Here is a 26937-nt window from a genome sequence, read left to right as displayed (position 1 = left end):
GTCGAGTTGCACTCACATCTACGGTGATGAAGTGTTTTGAGAGGTTGGTTTCAACTCCTGCCTAAGCAAGGACCTGGACCCACTACAATTTGTCTATTGCCACAATAGGTCTGCAGGTGATGTTATCTCATTGCCTCTTCGTGCAGCCTTGGTTCACCAGGACAATACTAGTACTTATGTCAGGCTGCTGTTTATTGACTACCGCTCAGCGTTTAACACAATCATTCCTACAGTTCTGATCAAATAGCTCCAAAACCTGGGCCTCTGTACCTCCCTCTGCAACTGGATTCTCGACTTCCTCACCGGAAGACAACAATCTGTGCAGATCGGAAATAGCATCTCCTCACTAACGTATGCTTAGCCCACTGCTCCGCTCTCTCTACAGCCTCGACTGTGTGACTAGGCACAGCTCAAATTCCGTCTATAAGTTTGCTGACGACACAACTATTGTTGGCAGAAATTTAGATGGTGATGGGAAGGTGTGCAGGGGTGAGGTAGATCAGCTGGTTGAGTGGTATTGCCGCAACAACCTTGCACTCAACATCAGTAAAACCAAAGAATTGATTGTGGACTACAGAACGGGTAAGACAAGGGAACATACCAGTACTCATCGAGGGATCAGCAATTTCATCAAGGGTGTGCAATTTCAAGTTCCTGGGTGTCAACATCTCTGAGGATCTGTCTTGGGTCCAACGTATTGACGCTGTTAGAAAGAAGGCATGACAGTGGCTACATTTCAATAGGAGATTTGGTATGTCATGAAAAACACTCGCAGATTTCTAGATGTACAATGGAGAGCATTCTAAATAGCTGCATCGCCGTCTGGTATGAGGTGGGGGGCACTTCACATGATCGAAATAAGCTGCGGGAAATTGTAAACTCTGTCAGCTCCATCCTGGGCACTAGCCTCCCCAGCATCCAGGACATCTTCAAGGAGTGATGCCTCATAAAGGCAGCATCCATCATTAAGGACTCCCATCACCAGGTCACACACTACTTATTTTTATGTGTTGTGTGTGCGTGAGATATATACACGTACATACAGACACTCATGCTCCCTAGCACTAAAAAGAGATAAGTTTGTCCTATTTGTTTCTTTAACAGCTATATTACATCCTTGAAGTGAAGTAAGCTCAATTGGTAAAAATCTTGTCCTGGTAAAGGTTGGTTAATTTGACATTTACTCATTTGGGTTACTTGGCAGAAAACTTGTCGGTTCAAAGATATTTGATTCACAATACTCAATTATACCCAACATCTGTTGTCGCTAAGTATAATAGATCCTATTCATGTCACTTCAAGGCTTGGAACTAAATCTACCAATACTGAAGCCAAGAAAACATTAATAAGTAAGCTTCCATTGAAGCAGACATAGTTAATAAGAAAATAAGACCTAGGAACAAATAAGGCTATTTGACATGTTGAGTCTGCTCCGCCATTCCATGGCTGATTTATTATCCCTCTCAACCGTCTCTCTGTAACCTTTGATGCTCTGACTAATCAAGGGTAGCATCTGGAATACGTGTAGGAATTCCATGTTTTTATGGAGAGGATGTACGTACTCAACTCAGTTATAAACTGAGATCAAGCTCAAACTTTGGGATTCTGGAGTTGTGAAGCTGCATCACGTTGCAGTCATGAAGAGTGAAGCAACAACAACAAAGGTCTAGATTGTAAATTTTAAAATACCAATGTAAAGATCAAGCCACACGCACAAAATGCTGGAGTTACTCCAGTCGACATTTACTCTATTCCAAAATGCTGAGTTCCTCCAGTATTTTGAAGGTGTTGCTTCAATTTCCAGCATCTGCAGATTTTCTCATGTTTGTGAGTGTAAAGGATAAGTTTAGTTACAAAATATAAATATCCAGAGCACTTTAAAATGAATCAAGATCTTTGAAATGCAAGTTGTTTTCATATTGTAAGCTAATAAAAAATAAACTATAATTTTACTTACCAATTGAACTAATTCACGTTGCAAAATTTGTCCAAAATATAAATTGAGTTTAAGATGTTTCATTTTCATCTTAGGTGGTCTTTTTTCATGCACATAACTACATAATCAATACATTCAAATATTTTATTACTTTGTTTTGCACTATTATATGTAATATTTTAATTATTTCAGATCTATCAAGTAGAGGAAGAAATGCGTCATCTTCTTCGAGAGACAGCAAATAGCAAAAAAAACATGGAAGAAAAGATACGCAAGCTCACTAGTGCTCTTAATGATATCAAGCAAGAACTGTGAGATTGTCACAGGCAACTTCCCAATATGTATGTAATCTACACTAGTTATTAAGTGACTGAAAACTGAATTTATTTCTTTAAATAATGCATCAAAATTATTAAATCCTACTGTTTAGAAAACATCCCTTTAAATGGGGTGGCTTTTATTCTGATTGTTCCCCACTGTGGGTCCAGGTTAGTGGAAACAATGTTGAATTGCTCTCAGTTAATTATTTTTGATCAGGGAATTTGGAAACAAACATTACTTTCAATATCTCTGCATTACTTCAAGAGCAGGCAGGGAATTAGCATCCACTCAAAACACTGGAGGAACTCAGCAGCTCAGGCAGGATCTATGGAGGGAAATAAAAAATTGACTTTTTTTGCTAAGACATTGGGACTAGATGAGAAGGCTGAAACCAGAATTAAAAAGGTTGAGGGTTGTGGAGGAGGAAGAGCAGTAGCTGGCAAGTGGTAGGTGAATCCAGGTGAGGTGGGGAGGTAAGGTAGGAAAGTGGCGGGGGGTGAAAGGGAGTGATATAAGAAGATGCGAGTTGATAGATGGAAAAGGCAAAGGTTTGAAGAAAGAATCTGATAGGAAAGGACAGTAGACCATGGAATAAAGGGGAGGAAGGTGTGGGTGATCTGCAGCTTGTGGGGGTGGGGGGGGAGAAGAAGAAAGGGGTCAGAAAGATGAGGGAAAACAAAGAGGGGTGGGAAACGGAGGGTAGTGGTTACCAGAAGTTAGAGAAATCGATGTTGATGCCTCCCTCACTTTTTAATATACAGTATTTCTGTTTTTTGCACATTTTTTAATCTCTTCAATACACATATACTGTAATTGATTTACTTGTTTTTTTTTCCTCTTCTAGATTATATATTGCATTGAACTGCAGCTGCTAAGTTAACAAATTTCACATCATATGCCAGTGATAATAAACCTGATTCTGATTCTCATTCTCAGGTTGGAGATTGCCAAAACAGAATATGAGAAGTTGCTCCTCCAATCTGCCTCTGGCCTCAACATGGTATTAGAGGAGGCTGTGGGCAGACATGTCAGTGTGGCAAGGGGAAGTGGAATTAAAATAGCTGACCACCGTGAGATCCTGCCTCTTTTGAAGGGTGTACCAAAGATGCTCATTGAAACAATCCTCAATCTGCTTCAGGTCTTACTCATGTAGCGTTGGCCATACCAGTTACAAAATATGACTTGATAGATTCACCTAGAAGTGCTGCCTTAACTGGAAAGGCTGCTAGAGTCCTTTATGGTGGTGAGGGAGGAAGTGCAGGAGAAGATGTAACACAGCACAGTTGCAAGGATAAGTGCTTGAATCGCGATTAGTGGGAAGGGATCTTGTTTAAACATGTCCATTTAAACAACATATTGTTCAATTTTGGTGTAATGAAATTAAATCATCTACTTGATTACTTGTAAGACAATGTTTTCCTACAGTAAGATGCAAAGATATAAAGAAATGAAAGATTTTGAATTCCTGGCCAAGATAAAGATAATTGATTTGGTTTCACCTGCAAAGAAGAAAGTATTCAGTTGAGGGAGGGGGAAAAAAATCAAGTGTAATTCAATACATTAGGCTAAGTTGCTATTTCTAGTAAAGTTGTTTGGGGGAATAATGTACTCATTATTTATTTTCATTGGGTTGGTTTAATGTTCATAAATGTATTTGTAAATATAAATTGAGTTCAAGAATATTTTTTACAATTTTCAATTAAATGTTTGTAAGTTATAATAAAGTTACATTCAAGAAATTTAATTACTTTCCTTACAAGTAATTTTGAAATGCTAGAGAACTAGACTGCTTTTCAGATTAAACATTTTATTGTAAAATTACATTTTGCCATCTTAGTGAGGCAACTGCTGTTAAAATATACTTACTGCAATTCCAGATAACAATTACTTTAACTTGTATTCCCATAACAGATGTGCTTCAAACCACATGAAGTGTTTTTCACTTTTGTATTTCCTCAATGACTGATCATCTTTAGGTATACAAGTTTTAACTTTACAAAATCAGTCATGAAAATAATTACATAACAATTCTGGACATTTTATTCAATTTTTTACTTGATATTATCCTATAATAGCCTCTCCAACAATGTAGTAATCACCAAAATTTATTTCCTCAAAGCTTCACACCACTCTAGATCTCTGAATTGTTTCTTCTGTCTTTTGACTTGTGTTTTGATAGGAAAAGCTGACATAATATAGTTATATTGTATATAATTTGTATATAACTACATAACATTATCCTCTTATTCACACAAAAAAAAATCCTGGTTTAAACTATTTTCTATTGCTGCACTTATGTTATTAACTACCAGACCGTTCCCAGACTATTTGAAGCCATAAAAAGAAATAAAGTTCCACTTTACTTCTCCATTTAAGCGTCCACTATATCATTTGCACTCATATTTACCCTGACTATTCACAATATGCCCGATACATTTAGCCAGAGCTGTCATTACACTCAATGATTCTGTAACGGCTTTTCCTCCTTCAACGTCAGATTGCTGAATGATCCATGAACAGTATAGAAATGTTTTCTCTTTGCACTGCACTGCTGCCATAAAACAACAAATTTCACATCACATTAGTGATAATAAATCTGATGCTGATTCCCACCCCCTTGTTTTGTCATTGTGTCACAATTACATACAGAAAATGTTTTCGGGTTTTAAGTATTTGAAACAATGCAGTACACAACTCGTCTGTTGTCTGGAAGAAACAGATTGGTTTCAGTGGGAATTCCAAAACCCTCAAAGTCTGAATGGAAGCAAGTCATCCTCACCCCAAAGGACTGCTTTGAAAAGATGACACTACCACGCAAGGTTTCATAAATTTCACACACATTTTCATTATGTGTCAAATATTTTACATCAGATGGACAAGTTTAAGACATCCCTAAAGTACATTGTAAAATGGCCTGAGTCACTTCACGAAGGTATTTCAGCAAAAACATCCACACTAAATTGAGTCAGATATCGATGTTTTGGGAGCAATTAACAAACTGCTGGAGTTTGCGGTGTGACCAGCTGAGTCCCTCCGAGCTTTTGTAACATCTGCAGTTTCTTCTGTTGCTCCATCCGCGAAAGCAAAGTTTGACGCTTTGAGTTATTTCTGGCACCTGCCGCTCTACACCCCGCCCTCCCGATAGGGGAATATTCGGTTGCCACGAACGTCATTTCCTGCATTTTAAATTGAGTACGGCGAGCCCAGAGGCCTTTGATTGGTTGCTCCTGTAGCTGCTGTAACGTCACAGCCGTCCGCGACGATGGCCGAGTCTGGCGGCGATGCAAGCCTCTGGAATGGCGTTAGCGGCAGCAGAGGCTCGAGCCGCCACGAGAAGAGCCTCGGGCTGCTCACCACGCGTTTCGTGTCGTTGCTGCAAGAGGCGAAGGACGGAGTGCTGGACCTCAAGCAGGTCAGGTCGGGTCGAGTCGGGTCAGGCCCAGCCCCTGGGCAGGGCGGGGGCGGGGCCTGGGCAGCAAGCTCGCCGCAACAGCCAGGTGTACCTACCCGGTGCCCCGCATTACGATTCAGGGAGCCGAGTGCTGCTAACTCCCTCTCGCCAGCACAGTCTCATTTTGTTTCTGTTATCACTTGAGGTGTTAAATTCGTTAATTGCTTCATATCTGCTCACGGGAGGCTAATCGTTGCAAACTGTAGGGCTCTTCAAAAGCGAGTCAGTCCTTTTCGTGTCACACGTTGTAGATTCGAAATAAACATTATAGTTAAAGAGAGAGCCATGCCACTTCGTGTATTACCAGCAGGCTGTTGAGAAGTAAACAGGGAAGGGTCAGCATTATTGAATGGCAAGTATACATAATATGGAAGATGGTGAAGAGTTGTTTTCTGGCTTCCAGAAATTGCGACCTCTTAAAACCAGATTCATTAAAGTACGATCATTATACCTTGTACATCTGTGTAAAGTACTCATTGTTACAAAAGAAAACATTTGAAAAGTGTGTGATTAAACACACTGGGTGCTAGAGCTTAGATATTATGGGTGACCAAAAGTTTGTGCATGAGTAGTGCTTTAATTGGGAGGATCTGGAATAGAATTGTATGATTGCGGAATCTCTATAGCTGGTTACAGATGAAAGGCAGATAGGAGATGGAATGTTTTATTTCCCCAACACTCTCTCCTCACCTCTTCAGTTCAGTTTGTTAGTCCGTACAAGCTGTAATGATGTCTGGAGTGAGTGGACCTGGCAAAACACAAATTTCTGCTAAACAAGTTTTGGAGTAAGTGCAGATTGATAGAACTATTGATGACAGAAAACATAACAGAAACAGTATTTCATCTGACCTCTCAAACCTGTGCTGCCTTTTATTATCTTGACCGATCTTCTACCTCAAACCCTTTGGTTCATTTGGTTCCATTATTGATGTTGCGCAAACAAATAAAAACCTACTCTTTCTGCGGCTGCTAAATCTGACACCTTCAGTGCAATTACACCACTGAACACATTGTTCTACTTTTCAAAGTTTATTCCGTCTATCACATCATCTCCAGTTACTGCCAACACTTTCCCAAAGCACCTTCCCAAGCAAGTACGGAAGATGCAAAATGGTCTCTTTCATTACTTCCCCTCTCCAGGGTTCGAAATGCTCCAATTGAGTAAAATGTTAACTTTGTTAGTTTTCTGTATTTTCCTACATAAAGCGGTCTGTTCCTTACTCAGAAATATAAAGCCCTTTCAGATGGTTACATTAAACACAGGTTCTGTCACCTGAAATTTCAATTCTTCTTCCATTTCTTTATTCTGTTCAAATAAAGCTGCCCCTTTTATGTGGGTGTTTACAACACTCTGGATATAGCATTCTGATTTTTAGCAGAACTGCCAGCTGGTTGCAATACCAAAACCTCACATTCTTCACATCTCCATTGATGCACTGCAGTGGCAGAAGCATAGAATGTATTTGAATGTACTTGATCTATTAGGGAACCAGACAGGCCAGGTGACAGAAGTGTGTAGGCGAACATTTTGGGTCTAGTGACCATAATGTCATTAGTTTCAAGGTAATCAAGGTCTGGTCCTTGAGTTAAGGTTCTAAATTGGAGAAGGGCCAATTTTGAGGAAATGAGAAAGGATCTAGGAAGAGTGGATTGGGATAAGTTGTTTTCTGGCAAAGATGTGTTCAGTATGTGGAAGGCATTCAAAGGCAAAATTTTGAGAGTGCAGAGTTTGCATGTTCCTGCCAGGATTAAATGCAAAGTTAACAGACATAGGGAACCTTGGTTTTCAAGGGATATTGGCGGTCTGGTTAAGAAAAAGAGAGAGGTGTATAGCAGGTATAGGCAACAGGAACAAATGAGATACTTGGAGAGTATAGAAAATGTAAGAAAATACTAAAGAAGGAAATCAGGAAGGCAAAAAGAAGACACAAGGTTGCTTTGGCAGATAGGTGAAGGTAAATCCGAAGGGGTTCTACAAGTATATTAAGAGTAAAAGGATTATAAGGGACAAAATTGGTCCCTAGATCAAAGTGATCGTCTATGTGTGGAGCCTCACGAGATGGGGGAGATCTTAAACAATATTTTTGTGTGAGTATTTACTCAGGAAACTGGCATAGCGTATATGGAAGGAAGGGAAACAAGCAGTAGTGTCATGGAACATATAGAGATTAAAGAGGAGGAGGTGCTTGCTGCCTTACAGCGAATAAAGGTAGATAAATCCCCCAGGCCTGACATGATATTTCCTTGGACCTTGAGAGAGACTAGTGTAGAAATTGCAGGGACCCTGGCAGAAATATTTAAAATGTCCTTAGCCACGGGTATGGTGCTTGATGATCGGAGGGTAGCTCATGATGTTCCGTTGTTTAAAAAAGGCTCCAAAAGTAAACCAGGTAATTACAGGCCGGTGAGCCTGACATCAGTAGTAGGTAACTTATTGGAAGGAGTTCTGAGAGATCAGATACACAAATATTTGGACAGCTGATTAAGGATAGTCAGCATGGCTTTGTGCGTGGTAGATCGTGTTTAATGAATCTTGTAGAGTTTTTTGAGGAGGTTACCAAGAAAGTAGATGAAGGAAAGGCTGTGGATGTTGTCTACATGGACTTTAGTAAGGCCTTTGACAAGGTCCCACATGGGAGGTTAGTTCAGAAGGTTCAGACACTAGGTATCCATGGAGAGGTTGTAAATTGGATTCGAAATTGGCTGTGTGGGAGAAGATAGAGAGTGGTAGTGGATGATTGCTTATCAGACTGGAGGCCTGTGACTAGTGGTGTGCCTCGAGGATCTGTGCTGGAACCATTGTTGTTTGTTGTCTATATCAGTGATCTAGATAATAATGTGGTAAATTGGATCAGCAAGTTTGCTGATGACACTAAGATTGGAGGCGTTGTGGACAGCGAGGAAGGCTTTCAAAGCTTGCAGAGTGATCTGGACCAACTGGAGGGGTGGGCCAGAAAGTGGCAGATGGAAATTAATGCAGACAAGTGTGAGGTGTTGCATTTTGGAAGGACAAATCAAGGTAGGACATACACAGTAAATGGTAGGGTACTGAGTGTGGAGGAACAAAGAGATCTGGGAGTTCAGATACATAATTCCCTGAAAGTGGCGTCACAGGTAGACAGGGTTGTAAAGAAGGCTTTTGGCATCCTGGCATTCATAAATCAATGTATTGAGTATAGGAGTTGGGATGTTATGGGGAGGTTGTATAAGACATTGATGAGGCCAAATTTGGAGTATTGTGTACAGTTCTGATCACCTAACTATAGGAAGGATATCAGTGAGATTGGAAGAGTGCAGAGAAGATATACTAGGATGTTGCTGTGTCTTCAGGAGTTGAGTTACAGGGAAAGATTGAACAGATTAGGACTTTATTCCTTGGAGCGTAGAAGAATGAGGGGAGATTTGATAGAGGTTTACAAGATTTTGAGGGGTATAGACAGATTAAGTGTGAATAGGTTCTTTCCACTTAGATTAGGAGAGATAAATATGAGAGGACATGGCTTTAGGGGGAAAGGGGAAAGGTTTAGGGGGAACTTCACTCAGAGAGTGGTGGGAGCGTGGAACGAGCTACCATCTGACGTAAATGTAGGCTGACTCTTATGTTTTAAGAATAAATTGGATAGGTACATGGATAGGAAAGGTCTGGAGGGTTATGGACTGGATGCAGGTCAGTGAGACTGGCGAAATAATGTTTTGGCACAGACGAGAAGGGCAGAATGGCCTGTTTTCTGTGCTGTAGTGTTCTATGGTTCTATGGTATTTGGTGTTGACTTACCTGGATTTGTACTGCATTGCTGAACCACTCCAAATTCAACAGTGTTTTCAGATCATCCTGATCTTGGGGATCAAGATCCAGAACCTATTATCTGTACGGTCCTCTGCAATTGGATATTTGACTTCCTTATTCGGAAACCACCATGAGAGCAGATCAGAGACCTCATCTTCTCTTCTCTGACCTTCAACACAGCTGCAACTCAGGGCTGCATGCTAGAACCCCTTCTTTACTCTCTGGTGACCTACCAAATCTCCTCAAACTCCTAGTGAAGTAGAGCCGCTGGTGTGCCGCCTTTGTGACGGCTCAGTACTTGACCAGGTACTCCAACAAGGTCCAATGCTTTGCGAAGGTTGATCTTTTTCAAGGATGTTGTGACGCTGGTCTCTGAAACAGATCACAGGGTCACCGGGTGTTGTGCAGATTTGCAATATTGTTCTCTCTTTCAAAGCATGCATAAAATACATTGAGCTCGTCAAGGACTGAAGCATCACGAAGAGGTATACAATTAGATTTTGCCTTCTCGAAAATGATAGCATGTAGACCCTGCTGTACATTTGATTGTGTCTCTAGCTTCTAAGTTCCTTTTTCACTTTCACGATGGCCTCCCATAGGCCATACCTAGACTTCTTGTAGGATTCTGGATCACCAGTCTCTATGCCACATTCTGGCCCTCAGCATGCTGCAAATCTTCTGGGCATCTGGTTGGCAAGACTTGGTATATTCTACGCTAATAAAACTCTACTATTGAAAGGCTTAGATAGAGTGGAAGTGGATGTGGATGTTTCCTATAGTGGCGGAGTCCAAAGGGCACAGCCTCAGAATATAGGGACATGGATTTTGAACGGAGATGAAGAAGAATTTCCTTAGCCAGAGGGTGTGAATCTGTAGAATTCATTGCCACAGACGACTGTGCAGGCCATGTCATTGGGTGTATTTAAGGCAGGTGTTAATAGGTTCTTAATTAATCAGGGCATCAAAGGTTGTGTTGGCGCGTGGCCAGATGGTTAAGGCGTCAATCTAGTGATCTGAAGGTCGCTAGTTTGAGCCTCAGATGAGGCAGCATGTTGTGTCCTTGAGCAAGGCGCTTAACCACACATTGCTCTGCGACAACACCGGTGCCCAGCTGTATATACGTACAAGCTGTATCGGCCCTAGTGCCCTTCCTTTGGACAACATCGGTGGTGTGGAGAGGAGAGACTTGCAGCATGGGCAACTGCTGGTCTTCCATACAACCTTGCCCAGGCCTGCGCCCTGGAAACCTTCCCAGGTGCAAATCAGTCGTCTCACGAGACTAATGGATGCCTATAAAAAGGTTATGGGGAGAAGGTAGGAGAATGGGGTTGAGAGGAATAATAAATCATCCATTATGGAATGGCAGAGGAGATTTGATGGACCAAATGGCCTAATTATGCTCCTATGTGTTATGGTTCTTTAGAGCATTCACTCATAATTCAGGAATCCGCTGGTTTCTATCACGGACACACTAACAAGAGGCAAAGTCTCAGGGAGGTGAATCCATCATCAAACACACACACCATTCAGGCCATGCCTTCCTTTCAATACTACCATCAAGGCAGAAGGCACAGGGACCTGAAGATCCATACTCAAAGGTTCAACTGTAGCTGCTTCCCCACTGCCAATCAAGTTCTTGAATCAATCTCAGATTTTTTTTTCATCTACAGGGCATAGGATAAGGATTAGGAGTTTTAGTAGAAATACTGAGGAGGAACTTTTTCACCCAGAAGATGATAGGAATCTAGATCACATTGCCTGAGGGGCAGGTGGAGGAAGAGACTCTCAAAACCTTTAAGTATATTGAAGATTATTTGAAATGCCAAAATATAGAAGGCAGCTGACCAAGTACTGGTAAAAAGGGATTATTCAAGAGGGTTAGTTCATGGCCAGCAGGAACATGGTGTAGCATGACACTTGAGATTCTGTGACTGGGAGTTATTTGATGAAAAAGGTCTTTCACTAGCATCAGTTGCCAGAAGGTCATCAGTGCAGTCCTAGGATATATTTTTGTTTGCCTGCCTGAAGCCTATGTGCCATTCACAAACGTTCTGCAGAATGGCTGCAGCAGCAACGCCTCCAGGACATTAGGTGCTATGGAATCCTGTAGGAGGCGAACACAAGACATGGACTGGGTTAAGCACAACTCCACCCACTCATTTTTGCAGATCACAACCATTGTTTGCATTTTTTTCCAGATAGTTGTTGCTAATAAATATATTCTCTTACTCTGGACAGTTCTGAGATACAACTCCGGCTTTCTACGTGATCACAGATCTTGCATTTTGTTCCCCCTTCTTCATCCATCCACTCCACTTCCATGCTTCTGTACTTGCATAAAGACTTTAGCATCACTAATCTTTGCCACGGGTGATGTATTAACAACTTGAAGCATTAACTCATAGCATGAAGGATGTTTTGATATAGTTTGCACAGTTTACTGTTACTGATTTGAAAATAATATACATACTTTACAGATGCTGCCTAATCTAGCTATTTCCAGATTTTTTATTAATATTTTTTATTATTTGATTAATCTACAATTCGTACCAAGTCATTTCGCAATTCATGTTGGAATTTGGGTGTGTATGGATCTTAATTTTAAGTCCAGTAAAGTCCAGTTCATAATAAGCCCAGTGCTTACCTTTTGCGTATCTTTGATGTGCTTATTTTCCACTTTGATTTATATTTGGGTTTCTAAAGTTTCAGTGTGTATTATGTTGTTTTCTGATAATTATTTCCCTGTTGAAATTATTTTGATGCAAAGTAAGCCATCAAGTATTTCTGATAACTATGTTTTTAATATTTATTTTCAGGCTGCTGATGTACTTGCAGTAAGGCAGAAGAGAAGAATCTATGACATCACCAATGTATTAGAAGGAATTGGCTTAATTGAGAAGAAGTCAAAAAACAGCATCCAGTGGAAGTGGGTTAAAGTAACAAAATATATTCTATATTTTAAATAATGTCATAGAGAGACATTGCATGGAAGCAGACTCCACCAAGTACACTCCAATCATCAACCACACACCTGCACTAATCCTACATTACACCCATTTTTAAAATTATCCCCATGTTCCCTTCAACTGGCTTTTTTAGAGCAGCTTGTGATCAAGCACACTAAGGAACAGGCAGTTCTGGATTGAGTGGAGTGTAGTTAATAAGCTTAAGGTAAAGGAACCCTTAGGAGACAGTGATCATAATATGATAGAATTCACGCTGTAACTTGAGGGAGAGGAGCTAAAATTGGATGTATTCATATTACCGTTGAGTAAAGGTAACTACTGAGGCATGAGAGAAGAGGTGGCCAAATTTGGTTAGAAGGCAACACTAACAAGGATGATGATCCAGCAGCAATGGCTTAAGTTTCTGGGAATAATTCAGAAGATGCAGGATTGATTTACCCAAAGAATAAGGCGACTGTGACTGAGGAGGGAAGTCAAAGACAGCATAAAGGCAAAAGAGAGGACATACATTATAGCAATAATTAGTGGGAAACTAGGGGATTAGGACACTTAAAAACCAACAAGGCAACCTAAAAGGCAATAAGGAGAAAAAAGATGAAATATGAAGGTAAGCTAACCAATAATGTAAAAGAGGATATCAAAAGTTTTTTTTTCTTCAGATAAATAGGGAGTTGAGAGGTAAAAGTGAACTACAGACCACTGGAAAATTATGCTGGGGAAGTAGTGCTGGGGAACAGAAGAATGGCGGATCACTCAATAAGTATTTTGCATCAGTCTTCACTGTGGAAGACAGCAACAGCATGCCAAAAATTTGAGTATCAGGATCAGGATACTAAGGAGAAGGTCCTTGGGAAGCTGAAAGTGGATAAGTCTCCTGGATCAGATATACTACACCCCTAAGTTTTGAATGAGGGTATTTAAAGAAATTGTGGATGCATTAGTAATGGTCTTTCAAGAATCACAAGATTCTGGAATAATTCTGGGGAAAATTGCAAATATCATGTCACTCTTTAAGAAGTGAGGGAGGCAAAAAAAAAACAGGAAATTATCGGCCAGTTAGACTGACTTCAGTGGTCAGGAATATGTTGGGAGTCCATTATTAAGATTGAGGTTTCAGGGTATTTGGAGGCATATGATAAAACAGCCAGTGACTAGTAGTGTTTAGCAGGGGTCAGTATTGGGGCTGCGGTTTTTCATGTTATATGTACATTGGAATGGATAGCTTTGTGGTCAAGTTTGTAGATGATACAAAGGTAGGTAGAGGGGCAGGTAGTGCTGAGGGATCAGGAAGTCCACAGAAGCACTTGGACAGATTAGGAGAATGGGCAACGAAGTGGCACATGGAACATAGTGCAGGGAAATGTATGGCGTGCACTTCCAATGGAAGGAATAAATGCATAGACTTATTTTCTAAACCTATTAGCTTGCACGACTATAGGAGGAAACAGAAGCTCTCCATGGACACAGGAGAAGCATTTAATCTCCACACGATCAATGCCCAAAACTAAGGTTGAACCTGGATCTCTGAGCCAGTGAGTAAGTAGCTTTACTAATTATGCCATTGAGTTACCCCTATAGTTTAGATTTGGATTCAGAGGGCATCGTTTGTAGTTTGTGCAGGTTTTGAAAATGTAAACTGATAAAATTAAACCAATACATGAATAATAAGACAAGTTAAGGCTTTAAAAGGAAAAGGAATATGGGGCTTTATATTTAGTGATGAAGTGACAAAGCAAGGACATTAGGTGGTTTATCAGCTTTAGCAAGGATTTCAAGGACTTGGACAAATAGTAAACACTGGAAATGATGCTGCTAGGATTACTGAGGTTTGCCACTATTTTCTTTTCATTTTGGATTTCCAGCATTTGTAGTATTTTGTTTTTGATTACTAGTTGGCTGTGATAGATTGGGCAATGTTACAGCTTATACAGTGGATAGCCAGTGGCAACATTTGAAGAGTGCATGAATGAATTACAATAATCACTGTTCCCTGTTTGGTGTAAAAATAAACGAAGAAAGGTGGATTTCAAATGATATTAGGGAAAATATTAAATCAAAGGAGAACAAATATGAAGAGATGAGAAGAGTAGCAAAACCTGAAGGTTGGGATCATATTAGAAATCAACGAAGGAGGAATTAATTAGAAAGGAGAAAACAAAATCTTGCAGAGAACATAACTGTAAAATCTTCAAAAGATATGTGAAGAGAAATAAAATGAATAAAGATATATAAGTACCTTGCAGTCAGAAATGGGAATTTATAGAGGGGAATAAAGAAGAATCAAATCCATATTTTGGTTCTGATTTCACAGGGTATACTGCAGATAACATCCCAGAAATATAGTAGAACACAGTATGTAGTGAGGGGGAGAAACTTAATGAAATCAGTATTAGTGAGGAAATAGCATGCAGGTAACTGCATAAATTAATAACTGATTAATCCTCGGAGCCTGCGTTCCAGAGTACTTAAGAATGAGCTGCAGAAAAAGAGGATGTGATGATGGGTCAGTTTCTGACATTCTTTAGATTCTAGCACAATTCCATCTGGTTGGGGATAGCGAATGTAACCACAGAAACGAGAGAAATTATAGACTGGTTCGCCTCACATCAATAGTGGAGAGTATGCCAGAGTGCATTATAAAAAAATGTAATAGTAGTGTGTTTGGATAAGAGTGACAGGCTCAGACAAAAGGAAATCAGGCTTGCCAAACCTACTAGATATTTTGATGCAGCTAGCAGGATAAACAACCAATGGAAATAATGTATTTGGATTTTATGAAAGTCTGCGATAAAGGTCCCACATAAGATACAGTATTCACATGCAAAACTCAAGCTTGTGGGATTTGGGTAAGATGTTGATATGGATAGAGAACTGGCTGACTGACAAGAAACAAAGAGTAGAAATAAATTCATGCTCTTTGTTTCTTGTCACTCAGACAGTTCTCTATCCGTATCAACACCTTATCCACTGGGGGGATTTATAATAGGGAAGGAGCTTGTTATCTGAATGGTGATGGATAGTGAAAGTTGAGTTGCAGTAGGACTTGCGTGTTCTGTGTACCAGTCACCTAAGGTAAGCATGCAGATGCACCAGTGGGATAAGAAGAAAGTTAATATGCAGGTCATCTTAAGGAGCAGATTCACATATAGGAGAAGAAAAGTCATATTGCCATTGCTGATGTCTTGAGTACGGTGTGCAGTTTTGGTTTCCCTATCAGAGGAGAGATGCTGAAATGATGGAGGGAGTTAAACAAAGGTTCATCAAAGTGATTATTGAGATGCCAGGACCAGTGTATGAAAAATGTTCGGGTCAGTTAGGCTTGTATTCATTCAAGTTTGGCAGATTAAGAGGGAATCTCATTAAAAAAAGTGCAGAAGTCTTACAAGACAGAGCAATTTAGATACAGAAAGGTTTCTAATAGTCAGGGAGTCCACACGAAGGAAAAGATTAGAAGTGATGAACCTATGGAATTCTCTACCATAGAAAGCAATTAAAACCAAATCATTAAATGAAATCATGAAGGAGTCCGATATATTTCAATGACCTAGCCAAGATTAATGAAATATCTGGTGTAATATGGGACAGGGTATTGAATTTTAGTGATCAGCTGTCAGTATGTTGAATGGCACAGCAGACTCAAAAGGTCAAAAGGCTCCTCTTTTGTGTATTTTGATAACCTGAATTTGTATTGTCTTTCGGAGATGTGCTTCTTCAGTCCCTGTGGATGGAATAACAATGACATGTTAAAACTAGATGAAATAAGAATTGATACACTTCAGTTAGTTTATTTATTTCAGAACGAGGTGTTTGCTTTGAGTACAGGCCATAATTAAGTGCTTTTGATTCAAGTGATATATTTTAAGACTGAAAGACCTGGGGAAGAAGTTAGGCTATTTGGCCCATCAAGTCTGCTCCACCATTCAATCATGGCTGATACTTTTTATCCCCCCCTCCTCAGCCTCGCTACCGAGCCTTCTCCCGATAACCTTTGATGCAGTGGCCAGTCAAGAACTTATCAATCTCCACCTTAAATACCCCTGACAACCCGGCCTCCACAGCTGCCTGTGGTGGCAAATTCCACAAATTCACCACCCTCTGACAAAAAATTCCTCCACATCTCTGTTTCAAATGGATGCCCCCCTATTCTAGACTCCTTCACCATGGGAAACATCCTTTCCACATCTATTCTGTCTAGTGCTTTAACATTTGAAAGGTTTCAGTGAGATCCCCCATCATCCTTCTAAGTTACAATAAGCACAGACCCAGAGCCATCAAACATTCCTCATATGATAATCCCTTCATTCCCGAAATCAACCTTGTGAATCTCCTCTGAACCCTTTCCAATGCCAGCACATCTTTTCTTGGATAAGGAGCTCAAAACTGTGCACAATACTCGAGGTAAGGACTCACCAGTGCCTTATAAAGCCTCAGCATCACATCCCTGCTTTTATATTCTAGACCTTCTTGAAATGAATGTTAACATTGCAGTTGCCTTCCTCACCGCCGACTCAACCTGCAAGTTAATCTTTAGGGTGTTCTGCACAAGGACTCTCAAGTCCCTTTGCGTCTCAGATGTTTGGATTTTCTCCTCTTTTAGAAAATAGCCTGCACATTTATTTCTTCTACCAAGGTGCATGGCCATACATTTTCCAACATTGTATTTCATTTGCCATTTTCTTGCCATTCTCCTAATCTGTCTAAATCCTTCCACAGCCTTCCTGTTTCCTCAACATTACCTGCCCCTCCACCAATCTTCACATCATCTGTGAATTTGACAACAAAGTCATCTATTCTATCATCTAAGTTATTGATGCACAGCATAAAAAGAAGCGGTCCCAACACCAACCCCTGCAGAACATCAGTCACTGGCAGCCAACTAGAAAAGGATTTTTTTTTTTATCTCTTTCAATATTTCTATTAGTTTCTGCATAGAAGAATACAGAGTACAAGAAGATATATATTATATAAGTCAAAAGAAAAAATAAAATAGTACCAAATACATTGTATTAAAAATACAATTACAAACACAAAACCCTGTATTCATAAAAATTAAACTAAATTGTAATATTGAAATATAATAATTTTGTTATACCAAAAAAAATCTAAACCCACTACGAAAGTCAGAGCTGTTAGGATAAGCAAGAAAAAAGGAAAAAAAACCCTTATCATATAATAAAATATATTATTAGCCACCATCTGTACTTTTACAACAAATCAAAGATTTTGAAAATAACTCAAAAATGGTCCCCACAATGTATAAAAGTCTTGGCTTGATTCAAAAACTGAACAATGGATCTTCTGTAAATTTAAGCATGACATAACATCACGTAACCATTGAGCGTGAGTAGGTGGAACAGCATCGTCCCTCTAACAGTTTACAGTGGTTCATAGGGCTCACATGTCTAAAGATAAGCTATCTCCTTTCTGTGATAGATGTAATAATGGAGAAGCTTCATTAATTCACATGTTTTTGACATGTCCGAGCCTTGAAAGATATTGGAAGGAAGTATTCCAAACTTTCTCGGTACTTTTCAAGGTAAATTTTAAGCCTGACCCTTTGACCGCATTATTTGGTATTGCTGGAGGAAAAGACTTTATTTTGGAGACACCTGATTTGCATATTTTGGCTTTTATCTCTCTTATAGCTGGGAGGGCGCTCTTGCTTAAATGGAAGGATGCTTTTTTTTATCTCAACATAAATCACTTGATTTAGATTGAGTACTTCAGTGGATTATCTTTCTTAAACAGAGTAACGTGTGCATTATTTTCAACAGTAATAGAACATAGAAATCTACAGCACATTACAGGCACTTCAGCTTACAATGTTGTGCCGACCATATAACCTACCTAGAATTACCCTACCGCATAGCCCTCTATTTTTTTCTAAGCTCCATGTACCTATCTAAGAATCTCTTAAAAGACCCTATTTTATCCGCCTACACCACCGTCGCTGCTGGTGCGTTCCATGCACCCACCACTCTGGTGAAAAACTTACCCCTGACAGGCCCCTTGTACCTACTTCCAAGCACCTTAAAACTATGCCCCCCTCGTGTTAGCATTTCTGCCGTGGGGAAAAGGCTCTAACTACCCACATGATCAATGCCTCTCATCATCTTACACACCTCTATCAGGTCACTTCTCATCCTCCATTGCTCCAAAGAGAAAAGGCCAAGTTCACTCAACCTGTTCTTATAAGGCACACTCTCCAATCTAGGCAGCATCCTTGTAAATCCCCCTCTGCAATTTTTGTGTAGTATTCACACCCTTCCTGTAGTGAGGTGACCAGAACTGAATACAGTACTCCCAAGTGGGATCTAAGTAAGGTCTTGTATAGCTGTAACATTACCTCATGGCTCTTGAACTCAACCCCATGGTTGATGAAGGCCAATATACCATACACCTTCTTAACAGCACTGTCAACCTGTGCAGCAGGTTTGAGTGTCATATGGACATGGATCCCAAGATCTCTCTGATCCTCCACTCTGCCAAGAGACTTACCATTAATATTATATTCTGTCTTCCAATTTGACCTACCAAAATGAACCACTTCACGCTTATTTGGGTTGAACTCAATCTGCCACTTGAGACAGAACATCTCACCTAGTAATTCTGCCTTTAATCCTTGTGGCATTTGCTGACTGGCTGCCATCACCTTTAGCTATTCTTTTATTATTAAAAACCTGATTAAGGTGTTAACTTTTAGTCACATCTGACTGTCCCTTGGAGTAGAATCTACCAATCTAGGATGTTGATTCAGACATTAACATGTTCCACCTGAGCATATAAACATCAACCATACTGTTCTGTGAATTTAATCTGTTATTGTGAAATGTAACTCAGAAGTATCATTGTATCAGAAAATCCTAGGATGTAACAAATATATATTTTCTCCATTTCCTCCAGCTTGGCAGTGCAAACTGGTTTAAAAACATGTATAATTGGTAACTTTGGAAACGTGTATACTGCTTATTTATTCAGATTAATGGGTGATTCCTCTTTTATTTGGTTTATTAAACAATATTTATAAGTGAGCACAATTGTGATAAATTTTCCTCCATTATGTGTTGCAGGATTCAATACACAAGTATGTGTAATTAACATTTGTTTGTCTTTTAGATTGTCAATGATGACATTAATTTGAAAAGTTCATTTTCTAATACAAGAACAGTGTAATTATATATTGAATTGAATGATCTTTATTGTCATTATACATAGGTACAATGAAACTCTGTTTGGCTTCCTCTCAGGCAATTAAATAAAGCGGTAGATAAAAACAAGACAGTAATAGCAAAACAGTATTAAATAGATAAATAGCAGAAAATAAGTTGCAGCAGCACCAGAATATCACAGTGATGCACAAAGTGTCCTTAGTGCAAGTATTTGAGTCCTTGTGTCTGCATGTGTGTGCTCACAGTTTCAGTTATTGCTCTGTGGAAGTGGTGTGATGGAGGCCACAGCTCTGGGATAGGAGCTGTTCCTCAGTCTATTTGTTCTGGCTTTTAGTGTCCTGAACCTTTTGCAGGACGGCAGCGGGTCAAACAGGGAGTGGCTGGGGTGTGTGGTGTCTCTGGTTATGCTGATTGCTTTCCTCCTGACTCTGCTGGGATAGATGGTGTCCAGTCCTGGGAGCTCCATCCTGACAATTCGCTGGGCCGCCTTCACCACGCGATGCAGGTCTTGTCGCTCAGCGGCTGTGCAGCTGGCATACCACACTGTGGCGCTGCTGGTCAGGATGGTTTCAGTTGTGCTTCTGTAGAAGTTAAGCAGCAGCTTTTGTGGGAGTTTGGCCTGTTTCAGCTTTCTGAGGAACAGGAGTCTTTGCTGTGCCTTTTTTTACAAGCAGCGAGGTGTTGGTGGTCCATGTCAGCTGTTTTGACAACATAACTCCAAGGAACTTTAGGTTTTCCACACTTTCCACTACCTCTCCATGTATATGTGTTTACGTGGATTTATGTGTTTGTGTGTTATGCGTAAATTTATGTGTTGAATGAAAGCATGCCTTTCGCAGATGTGGTAAAATCAATGATCAGCTGCAGTCCAGGTAAATATTTTTTTCTCTTTTAATAGGGGTGTTGGTCCGGGTTGCAATACTAAGGAAGTCATTGATCGATTGAGATACCTAAAGGCAGAAATTGAAGAACTGGAATCAAAGGAAAAAGAACTAGATCAACAGAAAATGTGGCTACAGCAGAGTATTGAGAACATAACTGACAGTTCACATAATAATAGATATCCTTTCTTACTGAGATATGTTCTAAATTAGTAATGATAGAAACTAATATTAGATCTTAAATTATGAATTATACAGACCATATGAGATCTGAAACAGATTAGGAAACAAGTAGAATAGCAGGAAGATGCTTCTACCTGTATCTTACTTAAAGATAGGATGGTAAAGCTGCTATCTCAGTGACACAATCCAGGGTTATTCCTGACCTCCAGTGCTGCCTGTGTGGAGTTTGCATGTTCTTCCTGTAATCCCATAGAAACCCCCCGGTGCTTCAGTTTCATCCCATCAAAATCAAACTGGTTATTTAGTCACTGTAAATTGCCCTAATGTAGATTGGTGGTAGAATCTGGGGACAGTTGATGTTAACGTAGGGAGAATACTATGAGCACCACAGTGGCATAGTGGTTAGTACAATACTATTACAGCTTAGGTTGTCGGAGTTCAATCCCAGGAGTGTCTGTACACTTTCCCTGTGGAGTGCTGGGTTTTCTCCGGGTGCTCTGGTTTCTTCCCACAGTCCAAAGACATATCAGATAGGTTAATTGGTCATTTTAAATTGTCCCATGATTAGGTAAGGGTTAAACCGGGGTTGTCAGGTGTTGGTGGATGGCATGACTCAAAAGACCAGAAGGGCCTATTCTGCGCTGTATCTCTAAATAAGTAAAATAAAATAATAAAGTAGGATTAGTATAACTGGATGGAACAGATTTGGTAGGCCATAAGGACTATTTCCATGCTCTATGACTGTGATTATCATTTATCTTTTTCCTTATCTGTTTTACATTGGCATATACTACTCACGAAGATGTCTGCAATTGCTTTCAAGGTTCGTTAATTTTCTGCTATCATGAGAATCCCAATCTCTTTCCCCTTCCACCTGTTCCATTTCCCGCCGAGCATTACTTGCATTTGTTCAGCATCTTCCCAAGCAGTGCTGTGGTGGTAATGATCCAGCGACCGCTCCCCATTTCCTCCATGCCTTTTTAGGAGAACATCACCCCTGTACTCTTTGGAGACAGCTTATGTACTGATGCCTACTATAAGCCCACGGACTCTCACAGCTACCTGGACTATTCCTCTTCCCACCCTGTTACTTGTAAAAATGTCATCCCCTTCTCTCAATTCCTCCGTCTCCACTGCATCTGCTCTCAGAATGAGGCTTTTCATTCCAGGACAAAGGAGATGTCTTCCTTTTTTAAAGAAAAAGGCTTCCCTTCCTCCACTATCAACTCTGCCCTCAAATGCATCTCTCCCATTTCACGCACATCTGCTCTCACTCCATCCTCCCGCCACTCCACTAGGGATAGGGTTCCTCTTGTCCTCACCTACCACCCCACCAGCCTCTGTGTCCAACATATAATTCTCCGTAACTTCAGCCTTCTCCCAATGGGATCCCACCACCAAGCACATCTTTCCCTCCATCCCCCCCCCCCACTTTCTGCTTTCCGCAGGGATCGCTCCCTATGCAACTCCCTTGTCCATTCGTCCCCCCCATCCCTCCCCACTGATCTTCCTCCTGGCACTTACCTTTGTAAGCGGAACAAGTGCTACACCTGCCCTTACACTTCCTCCCTTACCACCATTCAGGGCCCCAAACAGTCCTTCCAGGTGAGGCGACACTTCACCTGTGAGTCGGCTGGGGTGATATACTGCGTCCGGTGCTCCCGATGTGGCCTTCTATACATTGGTGAGACCTGAAGCAGATTGGGAGACCGCTTCGCTGAACCTGCTTCCACCAGAGGAAGCAGGATCTCCCAGTGGCCACCATTTTAATTCCGCGTCCTATTCCCGTTCCAGTATGTCAATCCATGGCCTCCTCTACTGTTGAGATGAAGCCACACTCAGGTTGGAGGAACAACACCTTATATTCCCTGTGGTTGCCTCCAACCTGATGGCATGAACATTGATTTCTCTAACTTCTCTAATGCCCCTCCTCCTCTTCTTACCCCATCTCTAATTATCTTTTTCTCTCTCTCTTTCCCTCTCACAATAACTCCTTGCCTGTTCTCCTTCTCCCCCTGGTGCTCCCCTCCCCCTCTCTTTCTTCCAAGGCCTTCCATCCTAATGATACTCCCCCTTCTCTAGCCTTGTATCCCTTTTGCCAATCAACTTCCCAGCTCTTAGCTCCATCCCTCCCTCTCCTGTCTTCTCCTATCATTTTGGGTCTCCCCCTCCCACTTTTAAATCTCTTTCTGTCTTTTTTCCGTTAGTCCTGATGAAGGGTCTCGACCCGAAACGTCGACTGTACTTCTTCCTATAGATGCGGCCTGGCCTGCTACGTTCCATCGGCATTTTGTTTGTGTTGCTTGAATCACCCCTGTACTGTTGGATTGTCATGTGAGCAGTGCTTTTGCACCATACAGGAATGAAACCAATGTGAATATTAACAAAATGAATTGCTATCTTACTTTGCCATCTATATTGGTAACTTTTATCCCTTTAGCTACAGTTTTTTTACTATATTAGTAAGTGATCTTCAAAAGTTTTACCTTTGTGGGCTAACAAGGTTTTAACCATGGGAACAAGAAATAGATTATTTCTGTAATTTGTCTAAATCTTGTCAATACTTGAAGTTTAAGGTTTTGGCAATAATGAAGCACTTAGAGATCTTTTCCAAAGTCTTCAATCCCACAAAATTTAATTATGACGCTGATAACAATGAAGTTTATTGGCAAATAGAACAAGTTCTATGGCTTTCAGATCTTTATTTTCAAGATCGTCAGTTTAAAAAGTCTGATATAAAGGTGCATTTAAAATGAAATTTCTGTGCATATTTGAGTAGTTTGAGGTAATTGGGTCAAATGGCTTACGTTGGAGGAATAGAAACATTCATTATTTTTATGTTTCCTTGAAACACAGCCAGAAGTTTTTTTTTGGATGGCACATAAGAATCTGAAATTAAAAAAAGAAAAGAATATTGCAGAGAAATGCTTGAATTCTCCTGTAGTTCACAGGAGTGACTTTGCTTTTGAGAAATTAAGAATTCATTAATTTAGAATTGATAGATGAAGTCTGTATTCCTTCCAATTTTATTTTATTCCTTTAAATGTTTGAAAATTTCTGTGACATTCACAAAGTTTTTGGTGTCTAGTGGAAGTTCTCAAACCTTTGTAGAGTGGTTTCTAATTACCGTGTTTAATATAACTTTTTAATCTATTTATATAGGTATACTAGAAGCTTGATTCAGACACTGAATTCATAACAAACAAAGTACTAATCCGTTCATGGTTTCATAACAGGTGATACACTACTTGCCATCCAGGCCCCTTCTGGTACACAACTAGAAGTTCCAACTCCTGAAGTGGTATGTTTCATTGTAGTCAGGTGCTCCTCTTTTAATTGTAGGCATTTGCATTAAAGTTTTAAGGTGGAGTGGCAACGATATGCATTCTGGTTTTTACATTTTTATGTTATGAGTATTTTAGAACACACTTCATAAATAGGCAATGTGAAGTTAAATTTCCTGTTTGTGTTTAATCCTGATTTATTTGTCTCTTCATTATTACCAGGCTACTTTAATAAGTCACAATGTATTCTTTAAAATAACTCAAATTATAACATCATCTGCTTTCTTGTGAAATACTGTTACAGGTTTAATTTGTATAAACCTGAATAACCTGCTTGTCTATGGCCAGAAAATCAAAATTTAAATGTACTATTCTTCCAATGGGCTATAGATCTCTTGTTTTTGTAACTGATCAAGTGAATGTTAAGTTCCCACAAGACTATCTGAAGGAGTTTTCTTAGTCCAGCCTCATTAAACTCATTATCTTGCTATTTGTCATATTACTGTTTGCATGATTTGCTGGGCTTCACACCAGTCCTTTTCGATGCTAAGACATAAATGTTGCTCTAAGTTCTACATTATGAGTTTGTGGGGACAGGTTTGCTATAAAAAAAAGGGAACCACAGTTTGGCTCAATTTATGAATAATTAAGGAAGTGTATGTAGAAGCATATTAGGAATAAAATGAATAGTAGGTTTTAAGTTTTATTTTGACATTGTATCAGCACAACTCCAGTATTGGTTGTAGTCAGACACTGGAAATGAAGTCAGATGCTGATAAATATATTTTTAAATGTACGTTGTGTCTTACTTAAAGTGCTCCAAATTAGATTGAATTGACTTTATTTCTTACATCCTTCACATACATGAGGAGTAAAAATCTTTACATTACGTCTCCATCTAAATGTGCAATGTGCAATCATAGTAATTTATAATAATTTATAATAAATAGAACAGTTAATGTAATATAGAGTACACTCAAATCAGCATGAGTTCATCAGTCTGATGGCCTGGTGGAAGAAGCTTCCCAGAGGCTGTTGGTCCTGGCTTTTTTGCTGCGGTACCACTTCCTAGATGTTAGCAACTGGAATAGATTGTGGTTGGGATGGCTTGCGTCCTCAATGATCCTATGGGCCCCTTTTACACACCTGTCCTTGTAAATGTCCTATAATTAAGGGAGGTACAATTCCCATACCAGGCAGTGATGCAGCCAGTCAGGGTGCTCTCATTTGTGCCCCTGTAGGAAGTTTTTAGCATATGGGGGCCCATACCAAACTTCCTCAACCCTCTGAGGTGAAAGAGGCGCTGTTGTGCCTTTTTCACCACACAGCTTGTGTGTACAGGACGGGAGGTCCTCAGTGATGTGGATGCCGAGTTCTAGACGGTGAAGCATGAAACTTGGTAAAGATAGAATAATTATTAGCATGAAGAAAGTATTTTGTGTTTATATATTGCATTATCATTTAAGGTCTAACTTTAAAAAGAAGTTAATGTCAATATCAAAGTGAAATGATTCCAGAATTTGTTTGATTTGGATTTTTTTAATAGGTACAACAGAGTCCTTTATCATTTGCTTCAAAAATGCTTTTTGGTATCTTTGAGTCCTTCAACCAACAATCTGTTTATAGGAAAGCCGCACAAATATTTTTTAATATTGTTCTGCTTCTGTAGATTGGGTTATTTTCACTGGATATGTGATAAATATATCATCTAAGATTATTAGAGTGATGGGCTTATTCAAAGATGATGAAATAAAGATGATGTAAGCATCAAACTTGCTTTCTTTGGTGTCTTCAGATGCATGAAAGAGTAACTGGCACCTCTTTTTTGTGCTTGGTGTATAAAATTGAAAAAGAAGTATATTTTTTAATTTAATTTTAAAATTTATGTTCTTTTCCTAATAAAAGGGACCAAACGGACAAAAAAAGTACCAGATTAATTTGAAGAGTCAATCAGGACCCATTCATGTTGTTCTCATTAATAAAGAGTCTAAGTGCTCGAAGCCTGTTGTGTTTCCAGTTCCTCCACCAGATGATCTAATGCAGCAACAAGAAGGTCCTGGAATGTCCTCAACCTCCCAAAAATTCCCTTTGTCTCCACTTCCAAACCAAGTTGCCTCATTAAAGGAATCAAACGTTGCTCAGGTTCCATTATCTCGGCCTTCTTCTGGTAAGTAGTAGATTGTTAGTGCCATGTTTTAGTTATATGTACAAAAATAAAAACCTTCAAAAATAAAAATTTTCATTTGGATATATGTCTTGTGTATTTCGGTATAGAATTGAATTAGTTGCCTCTTTGTGTTAAGGAAAAAATGATGTATTTTTCTTGTTTGTTAATTTAAATGTTATAACTTTTAAAATCAGATTGTGGCATCCAGTTACCTATTATTGCACCAGAAGCCCCATACTTGAACCTGCCAGATACACCAGAGGTTTACAGAGGGATGACAACTGAATCACTACAGAATATTCGGGAGCAAAATGGGTTGCAGTCACTGCTTCCAATAGATGTTCTGAAATATCCAACAACATCATGTGAACAAATAAAGATAGGAGAGTCAAGTGGTAAGAAAAACAATTAAGGTGTTGTGGCATTCACAATATGAGATATGTGAAGCACAAATAGTACCTATAACTTACTGCTGTTTGATTGTTTCTGTTTTTATTTTTCACTGTCAGGAATGTCTCAACATCATCTTTGCTCTACTTCAGAGGTTTAGCAAAAATTGTAACCAGTTCATGTTCTTAGACTGCAAAAAAAAAAGAACTTCATGTTTTAATCTAAACAGAATAGGAACAAACGTACTTTCCTCCACAATGAAAGAATTATTTAATGTCTTTAAAGACATTGCTGGTTGGGGATGTGTCGGCTGGCAGAGAATCTTTTGTTGTTCACTGGGTCTGACGAAGTAACTGCAAAATATTGAAAAAATAGGCAGCACCTGTGAAATACCCAGTAAGA

General features: G+C 39.7%; 2 protein-coding genes across 4 annotated transcripts in view; both read left to right on the top strand.

The window, feature by feature from the left end:
• Window positions 1-3849, top strand: part of lrrcc1 (leucine rich repeat and coiled-coil centrosomal protein 1) — a 122234-nt gene extending 118385 nt beyond the window's left edge. For both annotated transcript variants that reach the window (XM_063041355.1, XM_063041362.1), the window contains exons 20-21: window positions 2129-2277; window positions 3194-3849. In XM_063041355.1, coding sequence (XP_062897425.1) covers window positions 2129-2251 — 123 coding nt within the window. In that variant the 3' untranslated portion in view covers window positions 2252-2277; window positions 3194-3849. The remainder of the gene's footprint in view (window positions 1-2128; window positions 2278-3193) is intronic.
• A 259-nt stretch (window positions 3850-4108) lies between these two features.
• The window catches only part of LOC134353642 (transcription factor E2F5-like), a 61857-nt gene continuing 39028 nt past the window's right edge, over window positions 4109-26937 (top strand). For both annotated transcript variants that reach the window (XM_063061809.1, XM_063061805.1), the window contains exons 1-7: window positions 4109-5669; window positions 12312-12421; window positions 20529-20692; window positions 21476-21517; window positions 23931-23995; window positions 25884-26145; window positions 26340-26540. In XM_063061809.1, coding sequence (XP_062917879.1) covers window positions 5520-5669; window positions 12312-12421; window positions 20529-20692; window positions 21476-21517; window positions 23931-23995; window positions 25884-26145; window positions 26340-26540 — 994 coding nt within the window. In that variant the 5' untranslated portion in view covers window positions 4109-5519. The remainder of the gene's footprint in view (window positions 5670-12311; window positions 12422-20528; window positions 20693-21475; window positions 21518-23930; window positions 23996-25883; window positions 26146-26339; window positions 26541-26937) is intronic.

Source organism: Mobula hypostoma, chromosome 1, assembly GCF_963921235.1.
Source record: "Mobula hypostoma chromosome 1, sMobHyp1.1, whole genome shotgun sequence".
Classification (NCBI taxonomy): domain Eukaryota; kingdom Metazoa; phylum Chordata; class Chondrichthyes; order Myliobatiformes; family Myliobatidae; genus Mobula; species Mobula hypostoma.
Note: the sequence above shows the minus strand (reverse complement) of the source record. Positions and strands in the feature narration are given on the sequence as shown.